Source organism: Thermobia domestica, chromosome 3 (assembly GCF_964235325.1).
Source record: "Thermobia domestica chromosome 3, izTheDome1.hap1.1, whole genome shotgun sequence".
Lineage (NCBI taxonomy): Eukaryota > Metazoa > Arthropoda > Insecta > Zygentoma > Lepismatidae > Thermobia > Thermobia domestica.
In genome coordinates this window covers 218,740,312-218,760,536 of record NC_137456.1, presented here as the reverse complement: position 1 = coordinate 218,760,536, position 20,225 = coordinate 218,740,312, and the positions used below count along the sequence as shown (strand labels likewise).

The 20,225-nt window shown below is 36.0% G+C and overlaps 1 protein-coding gene across 1 annotated transcript in view; it reads right to left on the bottom strand.

Annotated features, from left to right (window-relative positions):
• Positions 1-20,225, bottom strand: part of LOC145680968 (heat shock 70 kDa protein 4L-like) — an 873,295-nt gene that overhangs the window by 526,118 nt on the left and 326,952 nt on the right. The window contains exons 10-11 of the mRNA XM_081752186.1: positions 18,812-18,937; positions 8,511-8,750 (exon numbers count right to left, since the gene is read on the bottom strand). Of these exons, the coding sequence (XP_081608312.1) occupies positions 8,511-8,750; positions 18,812-18,937 (366 nt within the window). The remainder of the gene's footprint in view (positions 1-8,510; positions 8,751-18,811; positions 18,938-20,225) is intronic.

Here is a 20,225-nt window from a genome sequence, read left to right as displayed (position 1 = left end):
TATATCTTCAGTTCCGTACAACTACTATCAATTCCTCTAATAATTTCCAGCGTGCTAGTCTTATCTTTGACAAAGCAAACTGGGATCAGTATCGAGCTCATCTAATGACAGCTATAGAGTCATTAGAACCACCCACTACAGAAGACGAACTCTATGCTAGCATCGACACTATCACAGCCACAATCCAGGAGGCAAGTTCTCTCTTCATACCAGTTTCCACCTCCACACCATATCGGCCAGCATTACCTCCGCAATGCCTCACATTCGTTACCCGTTCTCGACAGTTTTATCGAGATTTTCAAAGGACTGGCAATTCTGAATCACTTTGTCATTATCAGCAACTACAGCGGATGGTCAAAATCTCTATATATGCCTATAAACTACGCTGTTGGGTTAAAACATGTAATTCTCTCTCAGATGTCAATCATCCAACGAAGTACTGGAAACGTTTTAACACTCTTTGTGGAAAGTACACCAAAACGCATTATCCACTATTACAAGGGTAATCTCGAATTCAAACAGATACAGACAAAGCCAACACTTTCGCTCAATTTCTTCAAACTACATTCATACTTAATAGATCTACGCCTACATATCGCCATCCAGCAGACACAGTCAATATTTCATCTCCTTCTTTACAGCCTCATAAGTGCCATACTCTTCCAAATAATGAACCCCTAACAGAACCAATAACCGTTCAGGACATCACTACTGTTGTTCGAAATAGTGCACCAGGATTCGATAATATCACTTACCGACATATCAAAGAAAGTCCTCTTCCATTGCTTACTCTGCTTGCCAGCATCTTTACCTTCATTCTTCGAACAGGCTATTTTCCTATCCAGTGAAAGACTTGAAAGACGTTAATGTTTCCGAAGCCTCACACACCACCTAAAAGCATACCATCGTATCGTCCGATACAACGTCTACCTTCAGTAAAATCTTAGAAAGCATACTTGTCCGACGTCTACATACATACACCGAAAGACGCCACTTTCTTCCCATCCATCAAGCAGGTTTTCGATCAGGCTATTCTATCAACGATCAACTGCTTCGCTTATCCACAATGGTTACACACTATTATAATTCCGTCAAACAATCATGTCTTGTACTGTTTGATCTAGAGAAAGTGTTTGACAAAGTTTGGCACTTAGCACTTACTTATATATTCTTTAGTGTGTATTTAGCGAGTATGCTTTAGTGTGATTGTTATTTGTATGGGTTGCAATGTGTTTTAGTAATTTATACAAAAATTCAGTAAAATTTGTTTACATTTAACCGTTGCTCACGCATGCACAACACTAACGTAATATCAGATGTAATTCAACAATAATATTCATGTTGCAATAAACATTCTCTTTCAATTAACATATTACAATGATGATATTTTTCCTTAATTAAGAAATATATACTTGAAATGAAAATAAGAAACATTATTTAACACATCCACAACACAACAGTTTTTCTAAAACTGCTTTATGATACTGCTTATACGAACGTTCGGATATTTTTGCGATGATCCTCAAGTAGCAGAAAACACTAAATATCTTCGTCCTCGAAGTAGGTTTCGATAAGAGCAACGTGCAGTTATTGAGTAATCTGCAAACAATGCTGATAAATCTTCTCTAAGTGCCAACTTTCAGAGTTAGTGGAATTCGGTATCTATTCCCAACACGGCGAAGAAATTACTGGTGTTCTTTGTCACGAAGTCAGATATATTGAAATCAGGAAATCTTGCCCATCATTTCTCCTACCGTCTTTAAGTACGGGTATTTGAGAGATTTGTCCTAACCAGTTCAGATTTCGAGAGCCCTTGCCATCTTTCGATTTTGTTGAAGAGAAGCACTGGTGTCGAAAGAAAGAAGAAACAATCAGATTCTCTCGTTCAAGTACCAAAGATGACCAGCAATTTTCTTAAATGTATCCCCTTGACATAGGTTCACTGTTGTTCTTCAAGCAATTCAAAATCATTTCTTGAGGCCTGAAGCGCAAAGGTACTAAGTTATTCCTTAATAACGGGAGTGCAAACATCTCCAAGTCTCATTTCCCGGTAAGCTAATCTAAACTAGCCATGGAACATTTACATTTTGAGCGCGTAGAGAAGCCTAGCTAGCCATTTTGCGGGATGAATTGCCGCTGGGAAGTGAAACCACACTCCACGAGGTGATATTTCTTTTAGAAATACGATAGCAAGTTCTACCATCTCACAGTAATCTTCTCATGGATCTGCAATAGACAGTTGACTCTGAAGAAAATATGTAATGGATATTCTGATATCCTTTATAGCTGACTGCACATGCGCGTTAAGCACAACCTGTCTAATACTTCGTATGTCTATCTGTGCCCATGAATCTTGACACCGATAACCGGTCCGCTAGACAATATCCTCACGCAAAGTGAGAATACAGCAGCAATTACAAGTTAAAAAATATTGTCTGCAAGGAAAGGACAACAAATTATTTTGAGTTTCATTTCAAGTATACCGCAAGCAGCAGTTCTTGTCCCTGTTTTGATGACTGTTGTGTCGAAGAACATTCCACGGATAGTACCAGTTAAGCTCGACTTCACTATGAATTCTAAAATCGCGAAGGCTATAGCAGTTCCTGTTCCTTGTCAAAAGTTCCAAAACATAAAAATGTTGGCAAAAACGAGACGTAGAACAGCAACATATTGACGTAATGGGAGATTTTTTTTTTTTTTTTTTTTTTGTAAAGGTATGAAGATATCAACATTAAAACAGAAATTCATATCGTGGTATTTCGTTACTTCCACAGAGTACTGGAAGCAAATAAATATTATTTTACGATAATTTCAATTGCAAAACCGTCTAACCGTCCCCTTCTCTTTCATTTTGCTAACACGGCACTTTCAAATCTCCAGAATTGTTTTGTACCTTCCTTAAGAGCTGTATTTCAGTTACAAAATATTTTTTGGGCGTCTTATCCGAAAGAATCCTGTTTATAATATTTCAAACATTTCATATTGGCATTGAGAAAGCATACAAACATTTGGTTCAAAGAATTAAAAAGATAGAAAATGAAGTTTTATTAGAACTTATGTACCATAACTATTGTTCGCAAATTGATGCATCATTTTTAATGTCAGAATAATTTTAAATTGAGAATTTACAATATGTTTTTAAAAAAATTATGAGACGTATCATCATTAATGTATCATTACGATTATATAACTTTTCTAGGAAAATGATTAAATATGTAACTATTATAACAATTAATAAATATTGCATTATAAGGACAGAAGTTAACATTCCTATCTGTTGTTAAAGTGTTCCATTTTTAAAGATCAAGAGTTCGATTCAATTAGTCCAGCTATCCACTCGGTACTGATCCAATGCATACGCTGATGTGCAACTTTATCAGTTATTTTGCTAAACTCGTAAGCACTTCCGGCATAAACCTCTTTCCAAATTAAATACATTACAATGAAAACAGAGAAGCTAAAATACGAGACGTATTTCGAAAGCCTTTCATTGTTTCAAAAACCTTACTTAATGCAGGACAGGAAATTTCGATAAAATCAGTACTAGTGGGAACGAAAAGAGAAAAAAAGATGGAATTATGCGTGAGTCGAAAATGAGTTTACTATTGAATCGTTAATCTAACTGCATTTTGTAGATGATTCACCAATGTGATATTCTACTGGACAAGCGAGAGCAAAACATAATGCGCACAACTACAGAACATACTTTTGTTATACATTATTAATTGACGGCACAGATAAGTTTCTGTCTGAAGTTGCCATTAAAATAAATAAATAAATAAAAATAAACAACATAAACAACAAAACACAAAATAAACACACAACAAAATAAACAACAACAACAGAATACTTATTTTAAACGTTTATAAAATCTCATTCTTTCGATATTCCCTGACTTTTTTAGGTTTTCTCAAATTCCGACTTTCCAGGTTTCCCAGATTTGTTGCCATCCTGCAGAAGCAATTGTTTTCGAACCTTCTCTTTCAGGATCTGTGATTGAGAGCCGACAGAACAGGTAAACGAAGTATATGCACTATGGTATTTGTTGAAAAATTTGATGAATATATTAAAGATTAACTATAGTACAGGACATGATAGAGAGCTTTCTTTCCAGGAATTGTGAAAGTGTTCTAAGCTTCCCCAGCTAGACTTTGCGACATGTGGTAGAGATTTAAGACCTTTGCCTGCTGAAAACAGATGTTACTTCAGCTTTTTCCTTTCTTACCTTTTTTCTCTTTCTCTTTTTGATTTTCCAAAATATCAGTAAGGTCAGTTTTCGTGAGAAAACACACTTCGCGACAGTTTCTGTGTGTACAGAAGAACAACAACACTGAGAAGGATAATAACTCACATGCTCCCGAGGACTACCCGAGAATTGTGGGAGGTGAATATGAGTAGTGGTTGAGGAAGAACACCTTTCACTTTGTCCAGAATTAATGTAATAATAGTATGTAGTAAATTATTATTGTGCACATAAAAGTATTATTGCACATGTAAAGCGATAATAATATTGAATGCATAGGTTGCACAAATATGAAAGTGACAAATATTTAGCCTCGCCTGTTACGAATACAATATTGTTCGTTCGATCATTGTATCATTTTGTTAAACCTATGTCAAGTTCATGTTTATGTTTAGTAGATATATTTTATATTTAGCAGTCTCTATTTATTTGCAAATTCAGTCATTTGGTTATATCCTTCCCGTGCAGTGTGAAAGATAAAAATTGGTTGGTAACGCGCTTTCTGGACTTTAACCTTGGATATTTTAATTTTCCCCTGTTATCACAGTGGCGACTCTATCAATGATTATTCGGGTTCAGTTTACCATACATCTTCGACCTAGGGAAGAAAGATATGCTGAGATACGAATGAACAACAGAACGAAATCTGTTGCGATCCACCACGTAAGAACACTACAGTTTCTTGTGTAAGTCCACGTAAGTCGAATATTTACCGTAATCTAAGATTTGTCGAAAACACACCCACATAATAATAATAATAATAATAATAATAATAATAATAATAATAATAATAATAATAATAATAATAATAATAATAATAATAATAATAACTCATTTTAATAGTTAAATAATAGTTAATTACTTTTGATAGACAACTTTAATAGGTAATTTATTAAGTAATCAACAATAGTTAATGGTTCAGTAATAGTTCTTCCTTCACTCACTACATGAATCTGAAAACAGAATTTAGAAATTCAGTTCCACTTCTTATTTCAGATGTAAGTACCCTTCGTAGATTTTACTTATATCGGAAATTTCTTACGCAAGTATGAATTTACTTATGTAGAACTTACATAACTCGGGAACTGACAATTATACCTTAATACTGTTGTACATATTATACAATGTACATCTAAAAAAAGACACCAGATATTGAAATATAGGTAGCAAGATAATAGTATTCACGCGGGACACTAAGAAATAAGTCTAACTTGTAGAGCCGAAAAGCCATCTTTCTTAAGTTTTAAACTGTCGAAACTAACCAAAAATGAATTTACATATAAGAAGCTAGGAAACAAGGAACTTGTTGCAAGTGGTTTAAGATTTATTTAAGAAACAGTACAACAAACTCGGGCAAATATTCATCTTCAACAACCTTTCCTCTACTTGAAAAACGAATTTTATTAAGTGGGGAATGGGTGAGTTTCAGGTTCAATTTATTATATTCAAGTATAGCATTATTGTTTTAAATAATAAATTAACATTATTACTGCTAAGATTGTACTTACTATTCAAGATTGTACTCAATCCAAGATTCACAATTTACGATGTGAAATATAACAGGACCAACTGCAGGTGCACCTTTCACTTTATATTTGTGAAACTATTGCCATCTGCAGTATATTACAATTTATTATTGTTGTCCATTAGACGAAATTTTGACCTGTCTCATCACGACAGGGTGCCGTGAAAGTATTATTCTCGTCTCGATCAGTATATCAATTTATATTCAGTGTCATCTGGTGAAGTTCTGTGTCATCTCGTATCTCTTCACGGATATTCTGACTCGTCTCGTCTTGTGGCAGCACTGGAACTTATACACATGGTGTATCTGAAAAACTATTTTTCCAAGAAAGCTGCCATTTCTCCGCATAATTAGCATGTAGACAAACACAATTCATATTGTCTCGAAAGTATGACTACACCAATACACTAAACGTTTTTTCTGAGATTTCTTCCTACTGGACACTTGATGATGCGTGGGCGGAAACAACTTGATAATGTGTGACAGCAGTACGGAGTATAAGAAATCATTTCAAAGTTTTGCAGCTAAAGAAAAAAGTTTCTGAGCACCAGCTGCTCAATTCTTAATCTTAGAAGGAATTTCAATCACAGAGCTACAGAAAATATTGATCTTTTGACTCCCTAAAACGGAAGGAGTAATAAGAGGAAGAAAATAAAACTCTTTCGACTCTGCTAACAACAGCTACCACCCTTTTTCTCAGATTTGGAATAATCCAAAATTTCTCCGTCAGCGATAGGCCGGTAAGTTGTGTTATGTATTCATTAGATTTAGTTTCAAGATTGAACCTCTCCACATATTAACCAATATAACAACTGATATAAAAGAAACATCGTTCATGTGATCTATAGTCTCTGGGAGGAACTTTCCGCACTTTCAGGTCTTCACGTAGAATAACAATCAAAAAGATCCTACTATGAGCAGAATACTGAGGCAATCTGTCTCACAGCCGATTGGCCATGCTTCATAATATTTTATTTAATGATTCATGTCGTCTGATATGCTGGTGTGGTCCAAGCCTCCATGAATATTTTCAAATAATGTTCAACCTTCTTTGAATATCGCACTTACGAACGCACCTTCGTCGCATGTCTCAATAAATTGATAATGAATTTTGAAACGTGTCACTCGAAACAAATGGAGGAGAAACCGCACGTAATAATAATCTAAACTTCGGAAGTAAAAGGTTGTATTTCTAGTACCTAAAACACTTTCGTTTCAAGACAGTACCAGAAGTTCTTTATGTATCACACTGAGCTGTACTCAGAATTATAATCGACTTCGCAAAAATCCGTTATGTGATGCATGTAATACATAGACTTAATCCGAACACTGAAATCATTTCCAGGTCTTATGATTCAATCTACACTTCTGAACAATTTCTTTACTATGGACGAGATAACATTCTTTATACCGTGTGAAGGAAACACGTTCACATTTGTAAATACCACGTATTTATGTTGTAGTTATTCTCTCTCCACCAACTATTGTAATTTCTCACGTTTAATCGATGTAATTTTGCAACAAATTTAAAGATCACAAGTAAATAATTGTTTTGATGTTTGTAATGAATTGGCTACATCACGAATAATATTCAAGTAAAGATTTGAGTCTTGAGAAAATCCACAGAGAACATCTTCCTCCCTCAATATACACCATCGATAGAACGAACTGTAAGCAGTTTCTAAAATTAGAAGCTAGAAATTTTAGCACAGATCTGGCACAAGTAAAGAAACAAAGCTTAAATAATAATACCTCATTATCTAGCGTATCTAGTATCTTCGTTATACCAGTGTATGTAACATTTAGTTGGCCACCTTTATCCAGAATAATTACTTCCGAATACAAGCAAGTTGATTTCCTTATCAAAAAGCAGTCTTAAAATGGCTGTTTTGTACAGAAAATCATAAAATATGAATCTACATTGATAAAGTTACAAAGTCAAAAAACCCAACGATTGGAAATGTAATTACAACACAATTAAAAATTAAATATAATGGTTTGGGGCCGCGCTAGCTCAGTGATAGACCGTTCACCTTTGGTGCATGAAGACCTTGGTTCAATCCCAGCTCGCCCCAAGTGAACTTTGTGGTGGACAAACACCGTGTGCATGGGTTTTCTCGGTGTTCTCCTGTTTCCTCCCACTTTCCACCATTTTTCATCATCGTCTAATTTAGCCTAGCCGGCATACCATGGGACGTAAAGCGTGAAGATTTTCTAAATAATGGTTTCCCAAAATTCATTTCTGCACCCATGGAAATATGTAACAGCAAACTAATTACAATCGCTAAGTTATTCAATGGAAATATGAAATTATTGTGGTCAAAGGTATTACGGAAATTTATTGTTTTGAGCTGCGAAAGATTTTCACCTATCAAAAAATGACACACGAGACCTGTGTTGGCGATGTTTAACAGAGGATGTGTATAATTATACGATTCTCACACTCTTATGTGATATTAATATCAAAGGGAATATGTTCGTTAAATCCCAAACTACAGTTGATCTCTTCAAAAGCAAACTCCAAGACATCTATTATTACTAATGTGCACGGTCACTCAATGGGTGATGTAACTTTCTGAAACTTTCTACTTTCAAGATAACTTTGATAGTTTCAGGTCAGTAACATACAAAATGGACAAATATGATGATTCAATATGTTGCATCAAAGAACAGGTTGACTATCGTTTACCTTTAATTGACTGAAAGACTTATCTACTGCCCTTCAATACATGAAGGTCTTACCTTTAAACATTTCAGTTTTTCTCTATATACGTTCGTAGTAGAATTTTCATCTTCGTATAACCAATCCTCTACTTCTTGTCCTTTGTCACGCACAGTTTTTGCAAGCTGCGCAACTTCTGGACATGTGTCCAAAAATTTATCTGGAGAGATACGGCGTTTGATGTCCAAAACGTATTCTTCCAGACCATTTCGTGCATCCACACGATCTTCTTCTTCTTTATCATTTGCAATCATTGTTCTCTATAAAAATGAGAATTAGTACATTAATACTGCTAATATAAAAATAAGTAGCAAGAATTTCAATCTCAAACTGCATCTATACTTAAAAATTGTAATGAACATTGATTTGGAAGCTCCATAAAATATCTCTCTACATCCAGGAGCGTGTTTATACCTCACTGGATATTCAACTCGAATATACAAATTTCTCCTTATACAAATAACCATTTGAATACACTAATAATGAATTACAAGTAATTACATTAAAATCGGTCCGTTTCTTTCAGAGGAATAATTCATTTTTTCTAAATTTCTCTACAAACAACATGTACAATTTCTTTATTGTGTGTTTCAAATGACAAGCAGCATCGCCTTGAGTTCGCTTCATGCGGCATCCAATTGGCTTTAAGCGGTGTTGACAATTCGCGACAAGCAGTTCTGCAGGTTGACTTCTCGCGCTACTGCGAATCTTGACAATACCAGAGGCGCTTATTAGAAATATTGTATTAGCACATCAACTGCTCACTTTACAAGGAAGAGGAAAGAATTACGAACACATATGTGAAAATTACATCTTTTTATGTCAACTGGCTGTCATGATACGTGCTATTATAGGTTTCCATATAAAACAACTAGTAAAACAAGCGTTGAGTCCCGCGTCTAATTTCCAGTGGATTTTTCTTCAATTTGGAAAGAGAATTCAACTTTTATTACAGGATGATGAGGGGTGTGACCAGCAGAGAGGAACATTACTTTCAGGGGGAGAAAAGCTTTTCACACATTAAAAACAGAACAAATGACCTCTTTCAGAATATGTAAGCATTTTAACTCACCATACATACTATACACATAATATATTTTCACGATGCTATCTTATTAAAGACGGATCTTGTCAGTACTGAAGTTGAAAACCAGATTGTAAGGGATGAATCAATAAGCTATTCATAAGAAAACAAATGCTGTTTATAGCAGTCTGTTTATCTGGCTTTGTGTGGGTTAAAATAGTAAAGGAAAAAAACTCTAAAAAATATCAACTCAGATATTATTATGCAATAATATAGAAGTGAGTTCATACGGTGTGCGTCCAATTAGGGAAATGAGAATATAAAGCATATGATTAATTTTTGTTGTTTTAATTAGGTACAGAAACAGTATTGATGATGTTTGATTTTTTTTAAATTTTCATATTTTATTATAAACGTCCCTCATTTGTATTAAATATTAAATAAGTTTATTAAACATAAACCAGACGAACCTCATTTTGGAGCTGAAAATTGTTTGGAAAGACAGGGCCCTTTTTTCCCCCGTGGCTACACCCTTTTACAATCTGATTCATATACAGGGTGTTTGAAACAGAACTTCCTAGTTTTAAGTATAAATTTAATTGGGAAATGAATAAAACTTACATCAATGAGTACATATCATGAAAGAGAATTCCTTCAAGTTTGTTTAATGTTGGTAGACTTCAAAGTGGGATCCATTTGTGGCCCTGCACACGTCGAAACGATACTCCACTTCTCGCCACGCATTCACCAACATTTCAGGTGTAAATGTCCCAACCGCCGCGACGATTCTTTCCCGTAAATGATTGATGTCTCTGATCTTTTCACTGTACACAACATTTTTTTATGTGGCCCCGAAAGAAAAAGTCAAGTGGGGTTAAGTCTGGGCTTTGTGGTGGCCAAGGCATTGGGCCAGCCATGCCTATCCATCTTCCTGGAAAGCGAGTGTCAAGAGCAGCACGCATATGGTTACTGTAATGAGGTGGGGCGCAATCTTGTTCGAAAACACAAGCCCCTTTTCCGCCTCAATATCGTCCATTTGCGGAAAGATGTACTCTGTCAGCATATCATAGTAAACATCCCAGTTTATTGTTTTTTCTACAAAAATGAAAGGACCAATCACACGATCTTCCATCAAACCGCACCAGACATTAAGTTTGGGAGAGTCACGTTGATGCTGAATAACTTCATGTAGATACTCTGCTCTGCTCTGCAGTTATGACGTTTAACTGTTCCATTGACATGAAATGTCGCCTCATCAGAAAAGATAATTTTTTTAAAAAAATTGACATCATCATCAATTCTGTGTAGAAAGTCAACAGCAAACTCACACCCTTCGATTTTATCAGTAGGTCTAATTTCATGTAACAATTGCAATTTGTAGACGCGCAACTTAAGTCTTTTACGCACAACATCATACACAGTACCTTTAGGCACTCCTAATTGTAGACTATGTCTGGCCAATGTCTTCTTCGGGCTCCGAACACAAGAAACACGGATCCGTTCAACAACATCTTCAGAAGTTCTCGGTCTACCTGGGAATTTTGCTTTTAAAACATACCGGTTTCCTTGAAAGACTTTAGCCAATGACGGATAGTTTTTGCTGTATGTGGTTCACCACCATACCGACGCCTAAAATTACGTTGCACTGTTATAATTGACTCAGTTTTCACAAGCCAAATAACACACTGCGCTTTCTGTTGCGGAGTACACATTGTTGCTGAGTTGCTCTGCACTGCACGACTGCCTGGACTGAACTCAGGAAACAGAGGGAAAAAAACAGCACTGGTGCCGTCTCAAGGTCAAGCAGACCTGCCAACTGCAGGGGAGCCACACTTGGGGAGTTGATGAATCAACACCACAGACTAGAATAGTGTATGTCACTTTGTACAGATTCTAGGACACATTAAAACTAGGGAGTTCTCTTTCAAACACACACACACACTATATATATATATATATATATATATATATATATATATTCCTAACATCGTAAGAACAAAGTATTGGAAGTACGTAATATTGTTTTAAAATTTACTTCAAGATAGATTCTTCCTTATTCGACAGAAGAAACCCAGTATGATTTCTGTTTATTTTTTCTTTCACGTTTCACTACCTTATTATGTGCGACTTTTATTTCCTTTTCTCCTCTAGAGGGATTCAAAATCATCAAACGTCTGAATGGTGTCATAAGTTATCGTAGCCCAAAACAAACTCGAGCATATCGAGTTGCTTAGGAATCAGACGGATTGCTTTCATGCCATCTACACCAAGCCCAAGAGTGTTATTTGTTATGAACACTGATAAGGAAACAAAGGGGCTAGTTGTGAAGGAACGTAACTTCTCTTCTAGCATAAACAGAATTCATCAGTGTCTGGGTTGCTTTGTTTCGTGGTAGTTCGTTTGTTCTCCAAAATTACAGTTGACAACGTCTTTAAAAAAACCGAGTACAAGTGCAGAGTTTTTTTTTTTTTTTTAGTGCTTCGAAGTCAAGCTTGAAGAATTACTTTCTGTGTTTACTATTTTTGGAACCCATAATAAATTTACAAGACTCAGGTTCAGACAATGACGAAATATTAACTGACATAGACAGACGATAGTGAAGGTAATGTTAAAGACGAGTGTTTAGCATTTTCACTGGAAAAGTTAAAAGATAATTTAGTTGCTATATATACTTCTAGGATGCACAGTCAAAATTCTTGAGTTTGCTGGAATAGTATATTTACATTGTGAATAATGTTGCCAATATATGTGATAATCTCAACTGGAGGAAGAGCGAGAAGGGAAAGAAGAGTCCGCAATCCGGCAACACGGTGCGGAATATTGCGCACCATTGGCTACTGCCCGTGATGGTTTACACCTGAAACACACAGTTAATCCGTAAGCACTCGCGCCCTTTTTTGTAACAGCAGTACTCGCGCGGGAGTCCAGTAGACCCCCAAATCATATTTTGTTTTACAATAAAAAATACTTTTTATATAGTTAAGACAATGTAGCATAAAAACTCTAGACATGTTTTTAAAAGTAATTGCTGCAATTAGATTTTTTTGTACTCGTTTTGAGACATTTTGTTATAGTTAGGTTGCTTAGTTAATCACGCTTTTCTACCCAATTGGATTAATCACGACAGTGAGAATGAAAGTATGATAATGAGAGAGGCGAAGATACACACGCAAGCTGCTGCTTGCGCGGGAATATTAAAAAATGAAGGTAGATAAAGGGAACAACATTTTAGAACTTCAATCAGTTGTAGAATAGAGGCTTAACGGGTCAGAATTTAACCAAACGAATTTCGTCTTTTCCAAAAGCTGATCTCCATCAACTACTTGTGTCGCCAGGATATTTTTTGTGCATATGTATCTAGTTGCGTGATATTTTTATCTATCACGCATACATACAAAACATATACACGGTGTTTCAAAAAGACACGGCAAAAATTCAGGGGCAGATTCCTTACGGGTAGACAAGTAAAAACGATTCGGAAATGCATCGTTACAGAGCTATAGCCACTGACACCACCTGACGGTGTGAAATAGTCACCTTCTGTCCGGAACTGTTTCCCGACGTATTACCAGAGATTCGTGTGTGAAAGAATATGCAACACAGGTTCGAACGAAATTAATTAAGCCGATTGCGCGTTGAATGGTACAAGAATCAGAAAAAACACGCGCAAATAATGCATAATAATTAGTACTTGTAATGTCCAACGCACCCAAAAATGCAATTACACATGCTCATCAGGCATAAGAATATACCATAACGAAAGCATCGTGCAGAAGCTACAACCCAAGGAATGAAGGAGGGAAGTGTTGAACGCAAGATGTCTCGGGAGTAGGTGTGGAGGAGTACCATGGCTGACAACAAGAATCATTGCTGATGGACAGCATTTCTAATTAGATTAGTTACAAGTTAAAACATAGCATTTGTCGAAAGGTGCATGAAGCTTTGGACGCACTCTCAGGTCTAGAAGGCCATTGCAACATTAACATCTCGAAGGTATTTAAGACAGAAAATTTACTGTAATTGGAGCTGGGTACAATGTGAGCTGAAGTGACAGTAATACTGTGAAACAGAAGTGTACATTCAAAGTAAGCAAATTGTGCTGTGGAACAGACGACGTGGTGAGAATTGACTGCACTTAGTGGTGTGGAACAGAAACGGGAAAAGTGACTACAACTTGTGCTTTGAAAGACGGGAATACGTGTTTATGGAGCAAGTGTATGTACGTATCAATAGACAGTGGTGTTTAGGACAGAAGTGAAACATGTACACGAATGCAGAATTAGCAGATATGCATTTCACATATGGATTGGCGGATGGAAATGCACTAGAAGCACGGCGTCACATTCCAGACAGAAAAACATTTGAATCCCTCCATCGCCGCCTGCGTGAGTATGGAAGTTTTGCCCCACACGCTGCTGGAAACAGTGGCAGACCAAGAGCTATGATCCCCGAGGTAGGTAGAAGAGCAGATAGTGGATGCTTTTCGACACAATCCGGAGGACAGCACACGAGGAGTAGGTATGAGACTGCATGTACCTCACGCACAGATATGACGTGTTTGTCGGCGAGCGAACCTGTATCCGTATCACCTTCAGCGAGTGCAGGCTTTGTCGCCAGCCGATCATCAGCCGAGAGTGCGCTTTTGCCAATGGTACGGCGAGCAGTGTGCCGTCAATCCAAACTTCGCATCTGCAATAGTGTTTACAGATGAGGCGCAGTTCACACGTGACGGCGTCTTCAATTTCCATAATGCACATGTCTGGTCGCCAGATAATCCTCATGCGATCAGTCAAAGAAGACATCAACAACAGTTTGCTCTAAATGTGTGGTGTGGTATTGTCGGCGACACTTTCCTAGGTCCATATATACTCCCACCGAGGCTGACCGGAAACAACTATCGAGACTTCTTGGAAACCCACATTCCAGATGTACTGGATACTGTACCCCTGGCTCTGCGTCCAATGTTACATTTTCTGCAGGACGGTGCACCAGCGCATTTCAGTGTTACAGCCCGGCAGTATCTAAATGCCGTATTCCCTGGCAGATGGATAGGGCGTGGAGGACCAGTTGCTTGGCCTCCACGCTCACCAGATCTAAATCCATTGGACTATTACCCGTGGGGACATTTAAAGTCGTTGGTCTACGCATCTGCTGTGGATACTGAGGAGACGCTTCGTATTCGTATCGAAGCAGCTTGCCAGCAACTACGGAACACCCCTGGTACTTGGGCACGCGTTCGTTCATTCATGCGGCGACGGGCTGCAGCTTGCATTCGGGCAGAAGGAGGACATTTTCAGCACTTACTTTAAGGTACTACAGTATCGATTTTGTGGCGCTGGTGATGCACACAATTTACTGTTTGTGGTTGTAACTCTTGTTTGATGGTGGTTCTTTGGACTTTATGACTATACCTGTGTCGTTTTGCTTTTCTCACTGCCATTTGTATTAGTGTTGAACTTTCCAATACGGATATTAAAAGTACCAATTATTATGCATTATTTGCGAGTGTTTTTTCTGATTCTTGTACCATTCAACGCGCAATCGGCTTAATTAATTTCGTTCGAACCTGTGTTGCATATTCTTTCACACACGACACTCTGGTAATACGTCGGGAAACAGTTCCGGACAGAAGGTGACTATTTCACACCGTCAGGTGGTGTCAGTGGCTATAGCTCTGTAACGATGCATTTCCGAATCGTTTTTACTTGTCTACCCGTAAGGAATCTGCCCCTGAATTTTTGCCGTGTCTTTTTGAAACACCGTGTATATGTTTTGTATGTATGTGTGTGTGTTAGTGTACTTTTAGGGTATGTTAGTTAATAGTAAGTAACCTTAAATTCAGAACTTTCATTCATTAAGAAGTTAAGTAATTACTATAATTTCAAACATATGTTGTAGCCGAACTGTATTTTGAATGTTAAATACAAACATTAAATATATTCTTCACCTTTATTGATCAATATCGAGAAATTCCCAAAGACTTCTCCTTCTGAATTTCCGTTACATTTCTTTTTTTTCTTTTTCTTTCTTTCTTTTTTTTTTAACCGTAAAAGAATCGGAATTAAAATGCTATTTGTGTGGTCACATACAGAATGAAATTGCAAAACTTTACAATTATTACTGACAATTGAGGGGTAAATTTGGATAAGGGCGTAACTAGCAATTCTTCAATTTTACAGGAGAGCAGAAAAACAAACGACCTTATCCAATTAACCATCGTATTCACACACTATTTTTGGAGATAGGCGTTTGCTACGGAGCAGAGATATTACCTTAACACTACCTAGACACATACCGACATGCTCAAACTTGCAGAAAATATGTGTATCTTATTTTACCGCAGTAGGTCGATACGCCCTTATCCAAATTATCCCTTCATATTAATGCAATGACCCATTTCGAAAATTTTAAAAGAAAATAGTTTCTAATGTATTGAAATCGCATTTCTTATTGATAGTATAAAACGCTGTAAATAGTGGTAAATTTCCATAATTATTCTCCAAGTGGATTTGTATACAAACAAAGGTAGTTTTGTTAAGTTTAACAGAAAGTCCAAAATAAGCCTCTTGAAACCAGCTCTTATATGTAAAAGAATACATAAGGATTGCTTTTGGTTGCTGCAATGGTCTGTCCATTTAGCTTGATAAAAATTCAGCGTAGCATTAGAACAAAAGATGTTTCTCTTGTATGTATTTAAAATAAAAAAATGGCTTGGTAAGGTGAGTGTAGGGGGACGCCGAAATGTCTAGCTACGGCTCTGCAGCTAATAGACATCTTGAAAATTCAAATATATCTTTTTATAGACATATATATATATATATATATATATATATATATATATATATATAATTGTAAATGAAAAATTAAATTTTTGTTTCATGCCCCACAATTATGCCCTGTATGATCAATGAAATTGAATGATTATAAAAGGAACTGATGGAAATGAGAATATGGGAGGAAATGGGAGAACCGGGAAATTTAAAAGACTGCGGTCATTAAGGGTGAGCATCGCACTCTCATCAAGGAATTCCACTTCTGATTTACCACTGGCATTTTCACAATAGAATGCATTCAATTTTCGACAATCAACACGAGTGGTTCCTCAAGCAATAATGAACGATTCTAATAGAACGATTAGATTATACAACGAAAAAAGCACCCACAACAACTGTCTGAATAGAGTTTATGCTACCAACACATAGAAAATGAATGTCATAGAGTATTGCGTTAAATATTACACCAGCAGCGCCACCATCAAACTTAAAAAGTTTCTTGCACAGATATGAAGGTAATTGTTCAGATATCAGTTGTTTCAATCCCTCAAGTGACTACTAAAACCGTAAAGCTTCCACTACAGAAGCGTCATATTTGGAAAGATTAACAACTGCTTTTTCGAGGCTCTTACAATCAATTCTGCCTCGTGAGAAAATTACCGTTCATTCATTATCCATCGGTTTGTCTTTCACTATATCTGATTTCAATGAAACTCAAGATTACGAACTGATAGAAATGTTAGTTTCCTCTGGTAGATGGAAAGGGCATTAAGTGGATGAAGCACATGTTGGCCTAATTTGACGCCGGTATGTATGACGACGGGATTGATTTAGTTACGAAGGGCACGCGGTTGTTTTAGGATATCGGCTAGATAAAGCAATGTCTGAATTTCTTTGATCAGAGCTCTCAATGTAGAGATCAATTTGGATGGAAATGTCAGATGTCTGGGTCTCACAGATTTTTCAGAAGCAGCGTCAACCATGCCAACAAGAAGTAGTTTGGATTTTTTTTTAAAGGGCACTATACCATCAGCAGCAGAAATATCCTCACCAACTATGAGCTTTCGAAAACGCTTCTTCTTCTGAAAGGCTGATCAGTCTCTAGATCAAGCTAAATGATCACCCATACAGTTAATAAAATGCAGGGCTTGGTCGTTGTATAGAGCTCTATAAATTAAGATTTTAATGAACATATTGATGAAAAATCGTAGTTTCCGCAAGACCACATTACAGTATTTGCGAACAGAACAAATCCACACTCTCCTATCAATCCCGTTGGCATATCCTCACAGCAGAATCAGCGTAAGGCCGAAGTGGTCCAGAAGAATGGAAGATTCAACAAACGGTCATTTTCTTTGATAAAACACATGGCCCTTAAACATGAGGAACATTTGCGAAACCGACAAAAATCATAAATGAACGAAACAAAAACAACGGATTCGCCTAGCAAAGTAAATATTTTATTTTAAAAATGATGCGGAACTCTAAAAATTTCTTTAAATATTCGTCATGATTTTTTTAAAAATCAAATACAACACTTAAAATGCCATTAGACTTACTGTTAGAATTAAGTCAAAATGAATGTACCTCCCTTCGAGGAATAATCCTGACCCTCTTCCTAGACTTTCACCTACGAGCCGCGAGTCGTGCAGCAATATTCGAAAGTTAGAGGGAAACCAAAGAACATGCAAATGAAGGGTGATTAATGCATGAAGTTTGAAGCAACCCTCCCAATTAAATCACCTCCGCGATGAAGGCCCCCTACTTAAAGAAGAAGAATTGTAATGCTTATGGTTCAAATTCTTCGTTAAACTTATTATTAAAATTAATATTAACTGCAGTATTAACTTAATTTGAAGGCTTGAATTTTCTCATTCTTATTTACAAATAATTAAAAACAGAGCAGTTTTCCAAGAGTATCGGCAAGACACTGAATAAATGTTTGAATTATAAACAGAAAATTGTTATAGTAGAAACACGAACCAAAAATATATATATAAAGAAAAGCAGGGATTTAAAATTATACGAAATTCTCAAGATACAGTAAGCAGCCCTTTAAACTAGCTAACCAAAAACGTCGCTCTGCGGGAATTATCAAACGAACTCCAAAAAGCCGCAAACATAGAAGGCATCGAATTTGCATTTACAGGAGGAAACAATATTGGAAAGAGCTTTCAGAATTCAGAACTTACTTTAGACACCCTAACTCATCGGGAGTGTCTCGAGCAATCTGCTCCTATGATCAATCTCATATTGGTACGACTGGAATAAATATTGTCAAGTTGTCTAATTTGGTCAAAGACTATAAGAAACATAAATATTTTTTCGTTATTTTTCTAATCTGGCAAATATTTCATTTAAAACTTTTATGAAAAATTTAAATTATGGAAAAATACACAACATAGGTTCTTGTTCCAAATTTAGTTTTCCATTTATAATTTTTCGGAGTGCTCTAAATCGTATTCTCGTAGTTCCAGGACTCCGATCCCCTATCTGAAATGATATAGAAACAGTCTCTACTTACCTCGATCTCAATCAGACGTTGTAAATCATCTTGGAAAAACTTAATTTCAGAAAACTTGATTGGAATAGTAACGTTTCCACAAGGCTCTGATTTGTTTTCCATTGTTCCATGCATTGTTTCTTCTCCCTATACAACGAAAACTCATCATTAGTTTTTCCATACTTAATATGTTATGACCACACTGTTGCGTAAGTTACAGAAATAATAATGAAACTAACTTCAAGTCGGTATCAATCTAGATCCTAACAATTAAAATGAACCATAAGTATTTTAGAAGTCATGCTAGTGAAAAGTATTTCACCTATTTGATACGGAAATACATTGTCTTCCGAATTCGATAAACAATGGGAAGTAAAACTAATCCTTTCTCCATCAAACACTTATCACTGTTCTTATATAGGTTTTGAAAAACAAACTTTACATTGTAAGAGTCGTAATAAATGTATCGTTCACGAACTTACTTCAGTGGCTTAAGAATCAACTGTGCTTCGATTGGCAACATAAGTTTAAAAAAAAATCTAATTCTAGCTTCTCGTTTGGGAAATGAAAATTGTAAAGATAGAAAATAAAAATTTTCAAAACTAAACAGAAACTAACTATACCATCGTAAAATCCACAAGAATTAGGTTAAATAAATCTAGTTTTATGTATTAAAATAATTTAGAATGAATTGTAGAAATTATTGTACTTTAATCTCGGAGGAAAATACCAGAGGCTTTTTAGTAATTTATGTACCCACGAAACACAAAGCAATACGTTAACTAAAATGAAGACTACAGTCCAAAACGGAGGTAAGTCAAGAAATGGTCGAAAATGAGTTAACAGGAGAATAATATGGCCTGAAAGGTGTAGTTTGCACGGACTAAATTCCACAGTAAGAAAAAAGTTAGTCACTAAAAAATTTAATATCAAAGATTTTGCCTACAGAGGAAGGAGTAGGTAAGTCAGTGGAAAACAGGTCAATTGTGTAAAATCATTGACTTACCTCCTTCTTCCCCTGTAGTATTCAAATTTATTTAACACAAAACTACACATTTTAGTTTCCGAAGTGCAAACCGTTAGCTCAAATACGTCTTGTTGTTAATAGTATGGCTAGAAATGTAAATAACCTACACGCTTAAAGTATTTTTACGAAAATATAAATATTCACGTTTAATTAAACAAGTCTTGCTTCGTATATACGAATAAAAAGCAATCCTCTGTGACTAAGACATTAACTCAAGTTACAGTTTGAATTTCTACTACAATTATACATTGTATGTTTTACTTTTATTTACAAGGAAAAGACATAAATGGAAAAGAGATATTAAGGTGCTCCCCGTGGGTATTAATTAGATGCCATTACTTATGTATGAACAACTCGGCCATGGTAATTAAATACAAATACAGTACATAAAAATATTTATTTCTATTC